The sequence below is a fragment of the Cricetulus griseus genome, chromosome 5 (genome assembly GCF_003668045.3).
Source record: "Cricetulus griseus strain 17A/GY chromosome 5, alternate assembly CriGri-PICRH-1.0, whole genome shotgun sequence".
Taxonomy (NCBI): domain Eukaryota; kingdom Metazoa; phylum Chordata; class Mammalia; order Rodentia; family Cricetidae; genus Cricetulus; species Cricetulus griseus.
This window is the reverse complement of record NC_048598.1, coordinates 3,915,433-3,935,907: the sequence shown is the minus strand read 5'-3', so window position 1 is coordinate 3,935,907 and position 20,475 is coordinate 3,915,433. Positions and strand designations below refer to the sequence as shown.

Here is a 20,475-nt window from a genome sequence, read left to right as displayed (position 1 = left end):
GTGTTCCTCATGGTCTCTGCTAAAGTTCAGGCTCCCAGGTTCCTGCCTTGGCTTCCTCAACAATGGACTTACAAAATGTTAGAAGAAGTCAACGCTCTCCCCCAAGTTGCTTTTGGTCAGGGTTTTATCAGAGCAACAGAGAGGTAATTAGGACACTAGGCTAAGCCTTTTCCCAGCTGGTGGCCAGAGCTGTCTAAGAATGTGGTCCCCAGACATGTCCCTTGTTGGGCACCCATTCCAGGAGTCTCTGGGCCCTGGCCTGTTCTTTGTAACTAGGCTTTCCAGGACGGCTGGGAGGAGCCCTGGTTGGTAACAGGAAATCTACACTGTTTTTCCTTCTCGATCTCCCATTCACTGAGAAACTGGCCAGTTCTGGGAACTGCCTGTGTGGTTCTCTATGGCTCTTATTAGGAAGGTCATGCTTCAGTCACAGGCTGTAAGGCTTAGCAAGAACCGGCCACAAGATGATCCCAAGCCAGGTCAGAGAAGGCGAGCATAAAGTCAGCTCAGGACACCCGCCCCCAAGTCATTGCATGCCGCTCCTGGCTTTCAGAGAGACCAATTTCAGATAAGCCCAGGAAGTGATTATTAGGAAAAACAGGCCACTTACGGATGCCTCAGAGTGACAAAAACAAACCTGGAAAACAGGGCTCAAGCACTAAGGATAGACCTTGGTGGAGTGCCCAAGCCTGGGCGGTTCTTGGCAGACTGAGGGCCCAGTGCCTTTCTGCCTCCGCGGAGGGGAGAGTAAGAGGAAATGCATTTGAAGAGCATGGGGGCCAAAAATAATCACGAAAAACTGCAGCATCAGCGCTGTGAACTGGCGCACAGTGGACCTGGACACAGATGAACTAGGTAGACCGCAGAGGCCCTGGACGCTTAAAACCGTGCCAGTCAGGAATGAAGGCTTTTACCTACATGTGTGTCAATTGTACTAGCACTGTGACAGAGTGAGACATGCAGGAGGGCTGCTCAGAGACACAGTCTGGACTTCCGAGCTGGAACGCATCCGCAGAGGCCCCCGTGGAAACAAGCCACAAAGCAAAACTGAAACAGTTCTTTTAAAAGGATTAAATCTGAGTAACAGTGGCTGGGGAGGTGCCTTAGTCGGGTAAATGCTTGCCTTGCAAGAAAGAGTTTGATCCCTAGCACCCACTTAAACAGCCAGGATGGCTTAAATTTGTCATTCCATGACCAAGGAGTTTGAGACAGGAGGATCCCAGGGCTCACTGGCCAGACAGCCGCCTACTTGGTGAGTTCCAGGAAACTGACAAGTCTGCCTCAAAAAACAAGGTGGAAGATACCTGAGAAATGACATGTGAGGTTCACCTCTGGCTCCCACATGCAGTGCACGCATGTGAGCACACAGTGCGTGAGCACACATATGCTCACACGCATGTGAACACACAGCACATGAACATATACGCTCACACATATGTGAACACACAGCATGTGAGCACACATATACTCATGTAGCACTGGACACTGGGAGAAGTTTCAGCTACATGTTTGAAGAAGCACAACCAGGAAGGAAAGAGAATGTTAAATTTCATGGCCAATCTCGCTAAAATGCAAGGAAAAGCAAATTAAGACCATAGATGAATGAAATTTGAGTTTACTAGAAAAGAAAGATAGACATGATTGGCAGGACAACAGAAGCGGCAAGGATGCAGACAGAGCTCAACTGACAGACTGCTGGAGAGACAGTGGCTCAGTGGTTAAGAGCACCGGCTGCTTGTTCAGAGGACCTGGGTTCAATTCCCAGGACCCACACGGCAGCTCACAACCGTCTGTAACTCCAGTCCCAGGGGATCTGACACCCACTTCTGACCACCAGGTATGCACATGGTGCAAGCAAAACCAGTCTAAAATTTCTTTATAGAAGATAAAAATAAATAAGGCAGAGCTCATCATAAATTTAAAGAGATGACAAATCCCTAAAGTCTAGAAAACTCTGTGTATTTAATAACTTTCTGGTATTTCTGAGATGATTACTCCTTATCCATTTCTAACTAGTTGCTTTGTTTCTTCATACAATGGCTCTATAATGCCTTATTCCACAGAGACTAAAAAGATAATTCAGCCCATGTAATTGCATGATAATTTAAGAAATATCCAGCTAATTTTTTATGCCCCATAAGGTGTGTGTGTCATGTCATGTGTAGGGTGTTATGATAATATGTGTGGAAACTTTATGGATTCCATGTCAGGTGAGCGTGACCGAGGCAGGTGACAAACACGCCAGGCAGACAGAGCTTAGTGGGAAGTTTTATTAGAAAGGGAAACGGGGAAAGGAAAGAAAAAAAGAGGTAAAGAGACACAGAGAGGATAGAAGAAAAGAGGGAGACAGGATAAGTCCTGTCTGCCCCAGGGGAACATCAGGAAAGAGAGAGGAAAAGAGAACAGAAGTGGGGAGGGGTGGGGGCTTTCTTTTAAAGGGGTCCTTTGCACCTGCGTTGCAGACTAAGCAATCATGGAACTCTGGGCTGACCAGGGTACTGCCTGAGTACATTCTGCCAGGTGACAGGGGCAGGCCAGCATAATGCCTGAATCCTTACATTGGGGGGTAATGTCACTCCGGGGTAATGTCATGTGGGGGCGGGGTAACATCATGTAACTTTTAAGAGTTGGCAGACTTGGAAAAGTCCCTGTTAATTTTTTTTTTTTTTTGAAATACCTAAGCTGTAATTTTCAGGATATTTCATGGTTTCTTTTCCTGTGGTTCATGTTGAAATTCTTAGAACTGATGTTTAGTTAATTAGTCATTGGTGTCCCTGGGACAGTGGCTTACAAGCTGGGTGTTGTCCTCACTCCTGTGAGGGTTGCAGGTAACAGCAGGGGCTGTAAGTGCTTTTGTTTTGCAGCCCACTCTTCCTCGTGTCAGGCCCATCCAACAGTCCAATCAGCATTGATCTTCTCTACATGAGCTGTTGTCTCTTGCATAACCTGAGATTTCTCAAAACTGGCCTATGGGTATGACATTTCTACTGATTATAGTTCCCTGAAGTTACCCTTCTCTGCGTTCCCTTGGTTTCACGCATTTTAATTTTTTTCCAGTTCTTTCCCATGTAAACAATTTAGAGGGACGCGTGCCATCTCCTTCACAAATGGACGACAAGTCAGGAGTCTACCTCTGTTAACTTGTTTACTGAAATATTCTAGTGTATTTCCAAGTAACAGTTAAAATGCCATACTCAAGGGGCTTGAGAGATGACTAGGCAGTCAAGAGCACCGGCTGGTTTCCCAGAGGGGCAGGTTTGATTCCCAGCACCCACATGGTGGCTCACAACCATCTGTAACTCCAGGTTCAGATGGAGCTGTTCTGGGCTCCACAGGCACCATTCACAGACATACATGCAGGCAAAACACTCATACACTTAAAATAGTAATTAAAAAACAGTTAAGCTATATTCAAGCTTTGTGGAAAGTGTCACACATGTTAACAAGAAACACACAAAAAGGCCAGGAGGTACTTTACATTCATGTGTGCTGTTTGTATTAAAGTCCCGAAAGAGCAAGCTTTGTTTTGAAGAGTTATAAACAAGAAGGGACTCTGATGCTTACCATTTTCTGTTTGATGACACAGAATTTTCAGGCTGCATGCTTGGGGCGTTTGGTGCAAATCTGACTTCCCCTCCACCACCCACATGATTCTGGTGCTGGGATGTGTGGGAGGTGTTTTTATCTCAGTAGAACATATGCTGTTGCACAGTTCAACACAGAGGACAGTGGAAATATTCCTGGAGGTCATGCAGAAAAAAAACCTGTCTCTGTACAAAAGTGTCTGTAAATCACTTATGTAGGTCTCCATGTATGTGCTTCCCTGGCTAAGCCTTCCTTGTCTGGGGTCCCGCAAATTCTTGCAGTCACCTCAACACAGATTGGCTCTAGGGGGCTAAGGAATGATGAGTTGAAAAGAGACAATGGTCTTAACCCATTTGTGTCTTAAACATCTCATTTTTGCAGATATGTTAACCATTGGAAATGGTCCCCATGGGCTCCTGTTCTGAGTGATTTTCCCAGTAGGTGGCGCTATGTTGAGACGCTATGAAACTTTTAGAAGGTAGGGTCACCCTGGGGGGACTGAGTCTCTAGGGCCAGGCCTTGGAAAGCTGTGTCCCACCCCGCCCTAAGTTCGGGTGGTTCTCTGCGTACTGTCCAGTAGGTGGGCAGTGAATGAACAGTCTGCTGCACAAACTGTTCTGCGTCTTCCGTGGCAGGACTGACAGGAACGGCTGAGGCTCAGAGACCAAAGCAAGGATTTTCTCCCTTACTTTTCCCTCCTTTCCTTATTCCATTTTCTGGTCTGTGTTTGCGGTGTGCATGCGTGTGTGTTTATGTATGTTTGCACGTGTGGGGGCACCCGTGTGGGTGCATGTGAAGGCCTGAGGCTGGTCTCACTAGCCTGCTTGCTCTGGGGACACCCCCACCCTACCCCGTCTCTGCCTCCGAAAGCTGGACCACCAGGTAGGCCACCACACCTATAGTGAATTTATAAGGATTCTGGGAATCTGAACTCTAGTTTCACGGTTCCCCTCCATTTCACTGTAACCCCCAGCGAGCTCCCTGGGCCCCCTTGGTCGTCCTGACAGGCATATTGTTCAATGTGTAGCAAAAGTAACCAATGCATTCATGATTACACACTCACCAGGTAAACACGGGCAAGGCCCACTCTGGGTCAGGAGGGTATGGTAGTGAGACACTGTGAACCTTCCATTCAACACGCTCCCTGCAGCCTGGCCTTGGCCTCCACCATCTTCCCAGCCCTGCCCAGCTTTCTTGGATCATGGTCTTTACCTCCTGTGTCTCTTTTTGTTGCTTTCAATTTGCTCCTAAGATTTAAATATCCATTGCAAATGTTACTGTTCCCGCTTGGAAGGGCACCCACAGGCTCCTGTTTTGGATGCTGGGTCTCCACTTGGTGCTACTGTTTTGTGAGGTGACCAACAGGAGCCCATGACAACTTAAGTCAGATCATGCCACACCTCTCTGCTCAGACCCAGGATCTCTTGCAGTTTCTTGAATGGTCAGGCACTTCCACAGACCTTTGCTTCTGTGTTGATGCAGCGTGGACCACATCCTCCAGGTGTCCCCACAGGCCTGCAGAGGAGACTTGTTTGATCTCCATTTAAACACACACACACACACACACACACACACACACACACACACCACACACACACACACACACACACACACACACACACACACACACACACACACACACACACACACACCACACACCACACACACCACGCACACACTCTCCCAGGGCCCGCTTTCTTCCAGCCCTTGCTTTTCTACGCCATCATGAAGCAGACCACATGGAAAGTATTCCACAGTGGCTAGTCTTCGGTGAATGCAGCGGTCTCTATCCTGGGGTTCTCTCCCCTAGCCTCCCCAGAAGCCCACAGGGCTGTCCCCTGAGAAAGGCCATCAGAGGGCACGCAACAGAAGACAAGGGTCCTAAAGAGAACAGCAGGAGAGAACTGCCGACGGGACTTCCAATCATCTAAGCAGCTTGTTATTGCATTCAATTAATAGAGTCATTTCAATTTTCAAGAACAGAGGTCCTGGGCCGCTCCACACCAAGTTCAGGGTGCTATGCTGGGTACTCTGTATACTGTGTGAGATATAATTGTCTCTGTCTTTCTCTGTCTCTCTCTGTCTCTCTGTCTCTCTCTCTCACACACACAATGTTGTTGATGGAAGGGGGTCAAAACTGAAATATACGCAGAACACCCAGTATGGAAAGGCTCTGCCGGTTGGTTGGTTGAGGCACGTAGACACTGTCCACCCTCCAACCTACTGACACTTAGACACCCCGACTCCTCTTGTGCCTGAAGCCAGGCAGCCAGGTTCAACAAGCTCCCCTCTTAAATCCTGGAAGAGAGCCGTGCACACGGGGTTGGGACTCAGAAAGGCCACCTCCCATACTGCCCAGAGACCAGAAGGCCAAAACGAAAACCCCAGGAAGGCCCCTCTTGTCTGGTTCCCACCCGCCTCCCCAGCTCATGGTTAGCTATCGTCCCCTGTGTGCACACCACAAACCTGCAACCGCTAGTTTTTGTTTTTTGTTTTTTTGTTTTTCTTTGCTGGGCACGGTCATCTTGACTTCGCAATTTTAAAACTGCCAGGCAGGTGAAGGGGGCGCTCTGCCTCTACATGGTCTGGCAGGAGCACTGCAGCCGCATGTCTCAGTCCTTAGCCAGGTGCCACCTTAATCTTGAAGAAGCAAACTGGTCCACGGAACCTTAGAGTGCTCTGCCCAGATCCCCGAATGAGTGACGACGGCGGACGTCTAGCGTGGCAGACACGGACGCCTTTCGTGGTTTCTGCTCACAGCCTCCTCTTGCCCTCCCCCCGCCCCCCCATCAGAGTTCACCCTCGGAGTCACCCCGCCCCCTCCCTGCCCCTTCCTCCCGCCGGACCGGACGACGCCCTGGTAGAGAAGCCCGAGGGCGCCCGCCCGCTGCCCCCTGGCGCCTCTGGGCTGCAGGGGGAGTGAGCGTGGTCCAGCTGCAGCCTCTCCCGGAAGAGAGTCCCCCATTGCCGGCGACCCGCGCTGGGACAGGGAAGCCACCAACCCAAGCCTCGGGTGCTTCTCACCCGAGCTCCTTGAGAGTGGCTGGAGGACCCCGAAGGCTGTGCCGGGCCAGCACCCCGTCCCCACCCACCGGGCCTCTCCCCCAGTGGGTGGGCTTCGGGGCTGCCACGTGACTTCCACGAAGCACAGGGCCCCTAGCGGAAAACAGTGACTTAGGTGGGATCCTGGACCCCGAGGTGAGGTGTGGCGAGAAGGCGGGGAGAGGAGGAAGCGGGGCGGGGTGGGAGCAGGGGGCGGGGACCGGACGGGACAGGACCGGACGGGACGCGCGGGGCGGGGAGGCGGGCGAGCGGGCGAGCCGAGCCGGGAGAGCGGGAAGCAGCGGGGTGGGGCGGGGCGGCAGGTGCGGGGATGCGGGCGGAGCGCGGGTAGCAGAACCCCGCGTTCAGGGCGCCCCGTGTGGTGAGCGCGCGGCATGTCGCAAGGGCCCCCGGCGGGCAGCGTCCTGCAGAGGAGTGTGGCAGCGCCTGGGAACCAGCCGCAGGTAGTGGGCGCGGAGGCCGGGTGAGGGGAGGGGAGTACAGGGTGGGGGCACCGCCCGACGTGCGTCCCAGCCGCGCGCCTCCCTCGGGCGCCTGGAAGGATGCAGTCCGTCCCGACTCGCCCGCCTGCCCGCGCCGGACACGTGGGTCTGCGCGCTGCTGGGGGCCACTGCGTCCTTGCCCACTGCCCACGCTGGAGGGAGAGGGCCGATACTGGGAATTCAGCCCAAAGGGGCGGTTCGTCCCTGCATCCAACCCACCCGCTAAGGTCAGCACGGGGACCGTGGGACAGGTCAGCCTGCCGGTGTGGGGTTGTGCCTCTAGTGGGTAGACTCCACCCCCCAGCACAGGTGGAAACTCCTCGCCCCTATCCGATCAGCCCCCTCTGCTGTCCCCAACTTTCACAGCTGCACCACAAAGAAGCTGAGACAGCTGTCGGAACCCTTCTTGGTTAAAACAATTAGCTGGTTTTCTCTTAGTCCCGCACTCCCAATTCTATCCATGCTTGACATGTAGTGTCCTGGGGTTACTCCGAAGTCTGAGCCGCGTAGGTACCATTTGCTTCGCCTCTCTGAGCCTCAGTTTCCCTATCTATAAGTTGAACCCTGTAGCATCAACTCCTGAGGATTTTTTTTTTGCACAGATTATTTGAGCTGTGCAGGACTTGTATCTCCGCGCAAGATTTCTGCCGAGTGGGCAGGTGTGATCATCTGTGACAGGTGATAGGTCCAGTTTACAGGGACAGATCCCGAGGACAGGAGGCATGCTGTCCCTTGCCCTGAGACTTGTTGGCTTTGGAGAATAAAGAGGTCAAAATCTGTGCGTTACAGGCCAGCCTCAACAGCCGAGACCGACCACTGTTGAGGGCAGCTGTCCCTAAGGACTAACAGAGTTCTGAGTACATGACAGGTTCCTAGTTAATGTACACATTGGAAGGATGGGTGAATTGCGTTTATAGTAGGATCTGTGAGGGTATAATGCTGAAGTTCTGTCGTTAATACTGCCTGTCCGCCTGGATGTTTATCAAGGCTCTTAGGATTGCTGGACATAGTGATGAAGGCCTATAATCCCAGAGCTAGGGAGGCAGGGGGAAGGGGGTTGTTCAGAGCCAACCTGGGTTACATGAAATTCTGTTTAGAGAGAGAGAGAGAGAGAGAGAGAGAGAGGGAGAGGGAGAGGGAGAGAGAGGGAGAGGGAGACTTCTAGAAGACACATTTTGGCACCCTTCTTTGTTCTGCTGAACAGAGTCTCCATGTCACTCCCCTTGTTGTGCAAGTTGTCTATTCTTACCTGTGCTGGGGTTACACCCTGAGCCTATTCTAAGTTCCCTCCCCTTCTAGACGCCTTTTGGACTTAAATCTTGAAGGTTTTTTTTTTTTTTTTTCGATCCCTCAATGGTTCCAATGCATTTCTGGAAAGCAAACTTTTTCCACTGAATAAGTTTTTCTGCCTGCCCACTTCATGCCACCTTATGAAGAATTTTTGGATATTTGGTTAAGAACTTTCAAGATACATCACAAATTTGCATTTGGAATAACCCTGACCTCTGAAAGAAAATGTCAGCCAAGCATTGTTTAAGTGAGCATGTCGTCATTGGCGTTCTACGCACTGGTAGAATTATGTGGCTGCAATTAGTAATAAATGCATGATTATGGTCTGCACGGTTTTAAAAGGTCTTGCCAGTGTGCGGTGGTGTAAAGACGGTGCCCAGCAAGTTTCAGAGGGCAGACACCCCGCCTTTCCCACTCTCAGAGGAGCAGTGACACTACAGCTCTTCCAGGCAAACGCCCTGTGGGGCAGAGGTTTGCGAGCGAACGTTGGTTTGGAGACCAGCAGACCTGAGTTCCACTTCCCGCTCACCCCACGCTGGCCATGATACCTGGAGAACTTCCCTAACCTGAGTTTCTTATTCCTGTCTCTTGGTATTTTTGTTTTTTTGTGGTACTGGGTATGGAACGCAGGGCCTCACGTATCCCACACAAACGTGACACCACTAGGCTGCACCCAGGCCTCTTATTCCTCATTTAAAAATGACAGTCTCAGTGCATATTTCTCAGGATGGGGGGTGGAGATGAACATAAAGCGAAGCCCCAGGACGGACGGGGCGCCTCTTAACAAGGGCCAGCAGCAGCTGGCTAGCGGTACAGGGGGTACCGTCGGTGGAGCTCTGTGAGCAAAGCTGAGAGGACTGAACATTGTGTCTTCTCCACATGTCCCAGAGCCCCGAGGATGATGACAGGAAGGTTCGGAGGAGAGAGAAAAACCGGGTTGCTGCTCAGAGAAGCCGGAAGAAGCAGACCCAGAAAGCTGACAAGCTCCATGAGGTGAGACTGTGGTCAGGGCAGGACTGCCACAGGGACAGCCGTCCTGTGCCCCGGGGAGGGGGCCGGGTGATGATGTCACCATGCTCATCACAACTCTGTATCCTGCCGGGTCTTTCCAGCCTGTTGGTTTGCTTCTTTGTTCACAGGCCTCTTCCCTTCAAGCCAGCCTCTGGGTGCTTCCCACATTGCATTTGCTGTCACTAAAGAATCAAACAAAAGCTGAGCGTGGTGGCATACACCTGTCCTCAGCACTCGGTGGAGGCAGGAGGATACCCAGTTTGAGGCTGGTTTGAACTAGGGAAAGACTGTCTCAAGAAATGACAATAATAATAGTAAAAAGTAAAAAGTAAAGCATTGGGGAAGCCTTTCGGTAGAGTGCTTGCCTGGTACACACACAGATGTCCTGGGTAAAGACTGAATCCCCCATAAGTCAGGTGTGGCGGTGCATGCCTGTTACCTTGGCACTTGGGTGTAGAGGCTGACAGAAGGCCAAGGTCAGCCTCACCACACACAGACACATACACACTCACAGACACACACACAGACACACACTCACAGACACACACAACACACAGACACACACACTCACAGACACACACACAACACACAGACACACACACACTCACACTACTGGGAGTGATAATACACGCCTTTGATCCCAGCACTCAGGAGGCAGAGGCAGGCAGATCTCTGTGAGTTTGCAGCCAGCCTAGTCTACAGAGTGAGTTCAAGGCAAGTTAGAGCTTTATAGTGAAACCCTGTTTCAAAAAAGAACATAAATAAATATAAATAAATAAAAGAAAAGAAGCTGGGTGAGGTGGCTCTTGTGCTGATGAGGAGTTCAAGGCCATTTTTGGCAACACAGCAAGTTTGCGGTCCAGCCTAGGCTACCTGAGACCCTCTTTCAACCAAAAATAAAAATTGAAAACACTAAACAAAATGGCTGTTTGTGCTTTTAATTCCTTTTCAAATTCTTGCCTCACCTGCGTGTATGGTTTGAATGAAAATGGCCCCTATTGGCTCATACCTTAGAATGCTCGGTATGGAAGTTGGTGGGACCATTGGGGGAGGGTTAGGAGGTGTGGCCTCGTTGGAGGAGGTGTGTCACTGGGAGTGGACTTCGAGGTTTCAAAAGCCCACACCTTCCCGGTTTAGCGCTCTCCCTCTCTGCCTTGTGCCTGTGGATCAAATGTAAACTCCATTGCCGTGCCTGCTTGCTGCCAAGCTGTGGGGTCTCTGGTGTTTGTTTGTTTTGGTATAGTTTGTTTTCGAGACGGTCTCGCTATGTAGTCTGTAGAGTCTGCGTCTTGCCTCAGCCTGCCGAGTACGGCGATCACAGGCGTGCCACCTTTCTCTGCCTCTCCCTCCTTCTCCCTCCTCCTCCCTCCCCTTCTCCTTTCTGTCTGTTTTCCTTCTTTCTTTCTTTCTTTCCTCCTCCTCCTCCTCCTCCTTCTTTTTTTGTTGTTTTGTTTTTCAAGACAGGGTTTCTCTGAGTAGCCCTGGTTGTCTTGGAACTCGTTCTGTAGATCAGGCTGGCCTTGAACTCACAGAGATCCGCCTGCCTCTACCTCCCAAGTGCTGTGATTAAAGGTGTGTGCCACCACCACCACCTAGCATCTGTATTTTCCTCAGGTGTTGGCGTTGATTAAGGTTTGATACTCGGCTGCTTTCTCATCGTGTGGTGGGATGTTTCTCTACTAACTTGTCCTTTCATCAGCGTTAACCATCCACACATTGCTTACAGGCAGGCCTAGTGCTCAGTCAGGACCTCACTTTGGCTGAGGCATCCCCTGGGGCTCTGCTGCAAGCTCCCTGCAAGCACTTTCGTGGCAGAATGTGGTCTCTTCACCAAGACTTTCTCTTCTCACTACCTCCACATGGCGGCTCATGGCGCCTAACCGCCTGGCTTATCTCTCACATCAGGAGCCTGTATCTGGTCTGTTTTCTCTATTAATGAATACCACAGATTGGGTCATCGATAAAAAAGAGACTATTGGCTTCTAAGCTTCAGGGTCTGGAAGCTTAGAAGTTTCAGAATACGGAACCGCATCAACTTGGTATCTGCACAGCACTTAATGAGGGCTTTGTGCTCTGCACCTAGTGAGGGCTTTGTGCTCTGCACCTAGTGAGGTCTTTGTGCTCTGCACCTAGTGAGGTCTTTGTGCTCTGCACCTAGTGAGGTCTTTGTGCTCTGCACCTAGTGAGGTCTTTGTGGTCTGCACCTAGTGAGCGCTTTGTGCTCTGCACCTAGTGAGGTCTTTGTGCTCTGTACCTAGTGAGGGCTTTGTGCTCTGTACCTAGTGAGGGCTTTGTGCTATGTGTTCATATAGTGGAGGGCACGAAGGCCCAGACAGCAAACAAATCAGAGAACTTGCTTCTGTAAGCAGCCACTCCCATGGTAGCCCAACCACCAGTTAATGACTTAATCTCTTCATGAGAACATAGCATCTGTGACTCATCTCCCCAAGGTCCTCCCTCACAGTGTTGCTGTTTGGGGACCAAGTTTTCAGGCCAGCCAGTTGGCGGACACATTCAGCCACAGCAGTGCCATTTACCTACCCCCATGATTGTGCTTTCCGTGACTGGGGTGTGTAAACCTACACAGTCCCACAACTAGGACTGGGAGCTGCTCCCCTTAGGGACTGGTGAGGGGTGGGGGATGTTTCCAGTCCTAGCTGTGCACTGCTGCTGTACAGAGTTAAGGTTTAGTATAGCTCTCTCCTGCTGTGCAGTCCCCCCCCTCTAGTATAGCTCTCTCCTGCTGTGCAGTCCCCCCCCTCTAGTATAGCTCTCTCCTGCTGTGCAGTCCCCCCCCCCACGCCATGCATGTTTCCCCAAAGCTGATCAGGGCTTTGACAGCTCAGATACTCAGTTGTTAGGAGAGAGGAAAGAATATCTGAAAACACCCTCACCACAACTGGAACACATTTAGAATGCACACACTCCAGGTAGCACCGACAGAAACACACAGCATGGCATACATTGTAAGTGTGCAGTGCCTTTGTTGGAAGTAGGAAGGCTGACGCCTAGAGGTCAGGGTCTCTAGATGGGCTTCAGGGGAGGTCTCACTTGTCTTCATGAGATCTTAAAACTTGCACAGAATACTGGCAATACCCTTTGCCTCGGTCCTTCCCTCTTGTTCATGAGGTTGAGGTCCTTAGGTCGTACTGTCCTAAGGGTCTGTGTTGCTTAGTAGCCTTCTCTGGAGACCAGGGGACTCCCCATTAGTGCCTAGCCCTGTATTCAGACTGTGTGTGCTCCCTGGAGAGCCAGGTCCCTCCCCTCAAGAAGCTTTCAGTCCAATCAGGGTTACAGCCATTTGTAAATCCTGAGTGATGGTGTGTGTAGAGGTGACCGAGTGTCTTAGACAAGGCAACACAGTAAATCCAAAAGTGCTTACCAAGAACTTCCTTGGGTGCAGTGTTGCTGTGGAGTCTCAGAGAAGAGAGACCTTAGGAAGCATAGGATTCATTTCCTGTAATGAAATCCAGAAAATTCATTGCCCTCCCGAGCGGTCCAAATGCATTCCACTGTGCTACAGTGAAGGTGCTGACAGAGCTGTGTTCCTTCTGCAGGCTCGGGAGAAGATCCATTTCCTTGCTTTTGTCACCTTCTGGGGAGTTCCACATCCCTTGGTTTGTGGTCTTCCATCTTCAAAGCAGTACTGCCCCACTGTTACATCACCTCCTCTCCCTCCTGACTTAGGGCTCACCTGATGCTTTTGGTCCTGCTGGGGTGACCCCCCCCATTTATGCTCCATACTCTCGTCCCTTTTGTTAAGTTAGGTTCCTTTCATAAGTCCCAAAGATTAGGAGGAAACATCTTTAGGGGTTGGTGTTTTTCCTGCCACAGAAGGTAACAAATGCCCTTAGGAGTGCCAGGAATGGACATGCAAAGGGCACTTTCGTTCTATCTCAGTGTGTCGTAGCTGACCTTGATAACCAAGTGAACCAGGGACTTAGGAGTGTTGCTGCTGCTCCTACCTTGTCCCTTGTAAAGCCAGGGGTGGCGTGCTCTTCACAGGGTCCTAAGATGTACTTCTGCCCAGGGTCTGTGTGGCCTGGCAGCTGTGCGCTCCCTAGGACAGGGCATATTGATCTGAAGCTAGTGCCCTGGGGGGAGGGGATTTGTCATTCTCTTCCTCACCGGGACTGGATACACAGGTGAGCAACACCACCTCTGCAGGGCCAGCGTTGTTGAGAGCCGCTGTCAAGTAGGTCAGGACAGTGGCTACATGTGTGCATGGACTACAAAGCTGTGGCCCTGGCTGTCCCCATTAGTTACACTGAAGGGTCACTGGTCACAGGGGATATTAGCAAGCAAGAAACTGTCTTAGGAAAGTGAAAATAAAAGCCTGGCAGCTATGGACCCAGAGACACCCTGTGGGAAATCCCTTCATGGTCTCCTCCCAGCCTCCTTCCATAGGATGCTATAGCTATGGGGAATCTGTGTTTTGTGTTGCACCCTGGAGTGAGGCACTGTTGAAAAGAGGGGTAAGTAGTATTGTCACTGAGATATGGTGAATGGAGTACAGGCACTAAGCACATCACTGTAGATCATGCTGGAAAGCCCAGGGGACCTGGGGCTCCCAGGGTACATTTAGGTTGAGGAAAGGACACCATGCGTGGAAACCTCACACCTGGAGAGAAGCCAGCTGTGGGCTTGGGAAACAGCCACCTGGTGGCTGAGACCGCCTGATTCTGGATGGGGAGTGGCCCACGACCTGGGTGCTTCCTTATCTTCTCCTCTCCCTGTCCCAAGTGCAGAGTAGACCCCTGAATGTCACAGTGGCTCTGGTTGTGTGCTTTTCTTCTATGAATGCCACAGAAGGGAGTGTTCGGGACAAGAAAGGGCTTTGTGCTCTGCACCTAGTGAGGTCTTTGTGGTCAGCACCTAGTGAGGTCTTTGTGCTCTGCACCTAGTGAGGGCTTTGTGCTCTGCACCTAGTGAGGGCTTTGTGCTCTGTACCTAGTGAGGGCTTTGTGCTATGTGTTTGTGCTATGTGTTTGTGCTGTGTGTGCTCCCTAGGACCTGGCTCTCCAGGGAGCACACACAGTCTGAATACAGGGCTAGGCACTAATGGGGCCATCTGTCTCTTCTGTGCCCCTCACTCATGCCAGCTGACCTCGAGCCCAAGATACCTTGGCCTCTCACTTTTGTGAGTTTCTTGGCTACTTCCCTCTCCTCTTCTGGGCCAAACTGAGGGACTCCTAGGAGTTTTCCTCAAGGTCATGGTTGCTAATAGTTGTGACCTAAAGTGTCCCTGACCCCCAGTGTTCAGTGTTGACACTTTCTGTGGAACTTGGATCTGCATTTCTGTCTGGGAAGCATTAGGTTGAGTCTACATTCCCAGATGGGAACCACGATGAAACTGCAGGGTGCCTGTGCCATGCTGAAAGTTGGCTTAGAAATGGGCCAGATTTGACCAGGCACCCAAAGATGTCAGACCGAGAAACGATTTTGAGTCAGACAAGGGTGGGAGCAATGCCAGCCTTGGGAGGCTTAAATGTCACAAACTGACAAATGGCTTGGGCAATGTGGGATTGTGGTGAGTGTTGTCATGGGGATGTCAAATAGTGCCTGATGGGAAAGAATACTGGTGACAGCACACACGGTTTAGAAACTGATTGTGACACTCATTTGTACGACTCTTGCAGTGGCACTTTTTCAAATGGGAACCCTCTTCCTTTAAGGCTTAGGACAGACCAACTGTAGAGTCCTGAGATCTCAATTCTGGTAACTGTTGTGGGGAAATCCGGACCCACACTGCTGAAAGAAGGCAAAACTGGTGATGCCTGAGTGTTGGGGTTGGCCTTGACGCTGGGGATGGTATCTCAGGGTCTCGGGGCCTCTCAGAGCTTAGATTTCTCACTTGTGACATGGGTCCTCTGTGTGACTGTCCTGAGGCCTCTGTTCATCCTCATTCATGTCCTCTGCTTCAAATGACCCTGGCCCTAGAAACCCCAGAAAGACAACTTCAGCACAACTGTCATTGGGCCTGGTTGCTGGATGTGGGTGGGTGGAGATTGGGCAGGACCTTGAAGGGTATGGGAGCAGAGTCCCTGGCTTTGCCCCCTGGATGCAAGACCACACCCACTCAACAGCCCCACATGCTCAGCTGTTCTGTGTGAGGAGGACGGTTGCTTTATTACATCTTAATCTATTGTGTACATTTGAGTGTGTATGTGCCATAGCATGTGTGTGGAGTCAGGTCAGAGGGCACCTGCAGGAGTCAGTTCTCCACTGGGTTATTCTGAGACAGGGTCTTGTGAAACCCAGACTGGCATCAGACTGCAGTTGACCTTGAACTTCTGATTCTTCTGCCTCCTGAGTGTTAGGATTATAGGGGACTGAACTCTGGGTTTCATGAATGCTAAGAAAGCTCTCTACCAACTGAGCTACATTCCCAGCTCAAGCAGCGTGAGTTTTGAGGCTCACCTGATATTTGTAGCTCCACCACCCGTGTCTGAGGGCCCTGCTTTGAGGGTGTGACTTAGATGATTGGGATAGAGGTGGCACAGCACCCTCTGATGCTCTCTTAGCCAAGGAGCCCCAACTCCCTGGGCAGTAAACTGAAGTAGCAAGCATGCATGGCAGAGGGTGTTTTGACATGTCACCAGTGGACTTGAACCGGTGACCTCTTGATCTGCAGTCAAATGCTCCACCCCTGAGCTGTAGTCTCTCTTGCTTTTTTTTTTTTTTTTTTTTTTGTCTAGCTTAAGTCTATTCCTCTCTCCTCACTGAGAGATGCTTACTATTCTTTGCTCTTAGTTCCTACTTGGTGTTCAGTGGCCTCGGCCTCCCCTCCCAGGGCCTCTTATTTATGATTAGTCCCGCCTGGTTGTTTTTACTGCTTCTCTTTTTATTTTTCCCTCCAATTCCACCGGATCACTAAAAGTCCCTCCACTAACATAAGAATAAAACTTAAATCCCAGGAAAGAAAGTCCCTGTGGGTAACAGGAAGGGACCAGTGGTGTGACTTGGGGCACTGGAGAGGATTGGGCGGAGCAAAGTGCATGGCACAGGTGGTGATGAAATCCATCATTTTGCACAATGCATATGTGTGGAAAGAGACTAGGGAGCAGGTGGTGGTACTTTCTGAGACCAGACCGCCCCCCACCCGGAGGTGGCAGGTGCAGGGCCTTTGCCAGAGGACTCTAGTGACTCTCAGAGCAGTGGGTTAGAGAACAGAAGCACCTGGGGTGGAGTCAGGCTAAGTCCAGAGACAGTGCTCACAAATCCCAGACATCTTGCTGCAGACTCAGGAACTACAGAAAGGTGGTTTGGAGTATGGGATTGAATGGAAACTGAAAATCCAGCAAAACAGCTCACTGGAACTATTTGTTCCTGCCATCTGTGTCATGCACAGGTGCAGGGCACCAGATCTGCATGCCAGGACTCCAGCTGGCTAGAGGTCAGAGGTCACAGGAACTAGAGGCAGCTGCAAGGAGGGCACTGCACTGGTGAAGCCACACTGACCCAGGGCAGCCTACAGGAAGGAGGAAGCGAAGGCTGCTGCCCTGGAGAGAATTCTGGAGAAGCCTTCCTGAGATGGCCCGTGCCTGCAGTCCCTCTTGGGGCCCCGAAAGGGAGGTTTCTAGAGATGGGAAGAAAACAGACAACAGGCTGAGTGGTTGTTAGCACACAGGTTGGACCACTCGAGCTAGTCCAGAAGAGGGTGGCAGAAGTTCCTGGGGCTCGGCATCTCTGACTTTTAGGGAGAGACATTACTTACTATAAGTGGGATCCAACAGTGTACGTCTGTGTAGAGAACTCAGAATGAGAAATGTGAGACCTGTATGTGCTGTGATCCCAGGGAAGCCTTCCTGGAGGTGGTGATCTCATGCTAAGCTCACAGAGAAAAGGAAAGCAATGGGGTTGAGGGGAGCTGCACAGGCTAAGCTGAGGATGCATGCGTGTCTCGGGGGCTCTAAGGCCAGACTTCTTAGCTGATGTTTATTAGAAATGATTAGTATTTGAGAAGTGCCCGGTACGCTTGGGTCACAGTCTAACCAAACAAGTCAGGCTAGGCATGAGTGGAGGTGACCGCTCAGCAAGACTGAAAGACACCCCAGCCTGGAGAGGCTGGTGATGAGCTGTGGACTATGGCCTGGATTAAGAGGGCAAAGGACTAACCAAGTTCCCGGAAGCCATGAGGTTGTGTGACAGCAAGTATCCATGAGCTGACTCCGTGGAGGAGATTCAAATGAACACAGTGGGATTCAGTGGTTGCAGGAAGCCCTGTCTCCAGGCTCTAATTGTCACTTGAGTGGGGACAGCAGCTCCTGCACTTGGAGCTTAGCTTTCTGCACACTCGGGGACGCCTCCTGTGGCTTAGGTCCAGCATGAAGGAGGACGGCATTCCGAGAGTAACATCTCAGCGAGCCGGCAACTTGGAGTGTGTGCCAGGGGTGGTGGCTACAAGGGCAGAGGGGCCAGCAGTCCTTCACAAGAAACTCAGAGGACTCGAGACATTTAGGCTCAGAGAGCATCCAAGGGGGAGGGATGAGTGTGTCGCCCATCATTTCAAGAGCTGAGGTTGCAAAGTACTGAGTTCATCCTGTGTGGCTCCATTGGGTTGAGCCCAGCTCAATGGGTGGGTGTGGAGGAGTTTTCGATCACTACAAAGAGAGTAGAGTATCACAGAAATGGCAGGGACTGTCCCTTGAAGGAAGGGTGCCCAGCCCAAGATGGATGTGTGAGCTAGCTCTGCATATGAGAAGTTCCTCCACAGTTTGGGGGAGATGACAAGAGTTCTTGATCCCCTCCAGTTCTGAGCCTCTTCACCCTGATGCAGTAGACACAGCAGAAGAGTACTGGAAGGGACAGCATGCATCCATGCATCTATCAGTGCAGCCAAAGGCTTGCATCCATGCATTTATCAGTGCAGCCAAAGGCTTGCATCCATGCATTTATCAGTGCAGCCAAAGGCTTGCATCCATGCATTTATCAGTGCAGCCAAAGGCTTGCATCCATGCATTTATCAGTGCAGCCAAAGGCTTGCATCCATGCATTTATCAGTGCAGCCAAAGGCTTGCATCCATGCATTTATCAGTGCAGCCAAGGCATACTGTTCCAGGTACTGCTCTTGGTATTGGGGTGGCCATGAACCCACCAGAGATCTTCAAAAAGCAGGTCAGTATTGGGGATGAGAGCTGGTGTAAATGGTAGGAGGGACCACTTTGGAGCGATGGAGGTGCAAGCTGATGCTTTGTATATCAACACAGGTGTACATACACGTTTGTCACCACTCCCTGAATTACAGACACTTCATAAGACACGTTTCATGATACCCCAGTAGTATTGATTCAAAAGGAAAGCTGTACTGTTAGGACCATTTTATTCCTTTGGGGAGACAGAGCTCTGAAGCCAGTAAACACCAAGGTGACCAAACACCATGGTGCACATCTGAAACCCTAGTACATAGGAAGTGGACAGGAACACGACAAGCTTGAAACTAATCTGAGACACACAGTGAGCACCAGGCTAGCCTGGGATACATGGTGAGCACCTTGCCTGAGACACACAGTGAGCACCAGGCTAGCCTGGGATACATGGTGAGCACCAGGCTTGCCTGAGACACACAGTGAGCACCAGGCTAGCCTGGGATACATAGTGAGACCCTGTCTCAAAATAAAACAAAAGGGAAGAGTTCTGTAGCCCAGGCTGGCCTTGAATTCTTTGACCCTCCTGCCTCTACCTCCCGAGTGCCGGGACCGCTGTCATGCACCTCCACGCCGCCCGTCTCTACCTCTCCTCTCTCTTGGACAGGAGTACGAGTGCCTGGAGCAGGAGAATGCCGTGCTGCGCAGGGAGATTTCAAAGCTGAAGGAGGAGCTGAGGCACCTGAGTGAGGCTCTCAAGGAACATGAGAAGTTGTGCCCCCTGCTTCTGTACCCTATGAACTTTGTGCAGGTTCGGCCAGACCCTGTGGCCGGCTGTCTGCCCCGATGACACCACAGCTCGCTCCTTTTTCATACAGCTTAGAACCTGGGTTTGCACACCCAAGAGTTTCCCTGTACACCTGTGTCCAGGAGTTCCTGTGGCTGTGCCCCTCCTAGGAGCTCTGGGGCCAGCCTGGGCTCATCATGCACTCTGGGGGCACCTGTCCTCAAACCCTAGAGTGGTGGATCCAGAAGGCGGCCCACAAGAGCTACCTGCAGGAGTCACTCCTCGTTCACCTTGGCAGCTAGCCGGTCCTGCCCCGAGGCAGGATCTTCTGTCTGGAATTTGGATAATAAAGATAGTTACCGAGTTTTCTTTGTCCAACTTCTTCTGATGGAGAGCACATAGCGTCCCTCCTCTGGGAAGGTCATGCCACTGCAGTAGGTCCCCCTCCGTTTCATCTCCCCATGTCCATAGCAGATGGGGAAGTACCCTTGGCTGTAGCAGAGGGCAAGGCAGTGGCATTTCCTTTGCCACCGAGGCTTCCAATAAGTCTCTGACCCAGTTTGGTCCTAGTGGGTGAGCTGGCTGTGACTCACACCTGTCTCATGTGTTACCCAGCCTTCTATCTGACCCCCCTCACCTCATTTCAGCCACAGATTTTGTTATTGTTTTTATTTTATTTTATTTTATTTTTTTGAGACAAGATCTTACTCTGTAGCCCAGGCTGTCTTGGAAGTCACAGAAATTCCCCTGCTGTAGAGTTTTAAGTACTGGGATTACTCCCCACTGGTGGCATTGTTTTTGTTTTTCGTTTCTTTCCTTCTTTTCAATAAAATAATTATTTTTATTTTATGCATGTGCCTGAGTGCATGTCTGTGCACATGCAGAAACCAACACTGTGGCATGTTAATAGCAGTAGTCCTCAGAGGTCAGAAGAGGGTGTTGGATCCCCTGGAACTGGAGTTAAAAGCAGTTGTGAGCCGCCTGTGAGTTCTGGGTCCCCTGCAGGAGCAACCGGTGCTTTTCACTGCCAAGCCATCTCTACAGCCCTGAGAATTTCTGTTCCTGGTTGTGCCTCCCAACTGCTCAGCTTGCACAGTCTGTAAGTCAGAACAGGGTCAGTGGACAGACTGCCCCCCTCAAGTGCCTACGTCTTCTTGTAGACATGCAGGGC

General features: G+C 51.1%; 1 protein-coding gene across 1 annotated transcript; it reads left to right on the top strand.

The window, feature by feature from the left end:
• The first annotated feature begins 7,022 nt into the window (after window positions 1-7,022).
• Batf3 (basic leucine zipper ATF-like transcription factor 3) lies at window positions 7,023-19,580 on the top strand. Its single transcript, XM_035444904.1, has 3 exons — window positions 7,023-7,111; window positions 9,311-9,413; window positions 19,185-19,580. Exons 1-3 carry the CDS (start codon window positions 7,023-7,025, stop codon window positions 19,365-19,367), a joined length of 375 nt encoding a protein of 124 aa, XP_035300795.1. The 3' UTR covers window positions 19,368-19,580.
• Window positions 19,581-20,475: the final 895 nt, after the last annotated feature.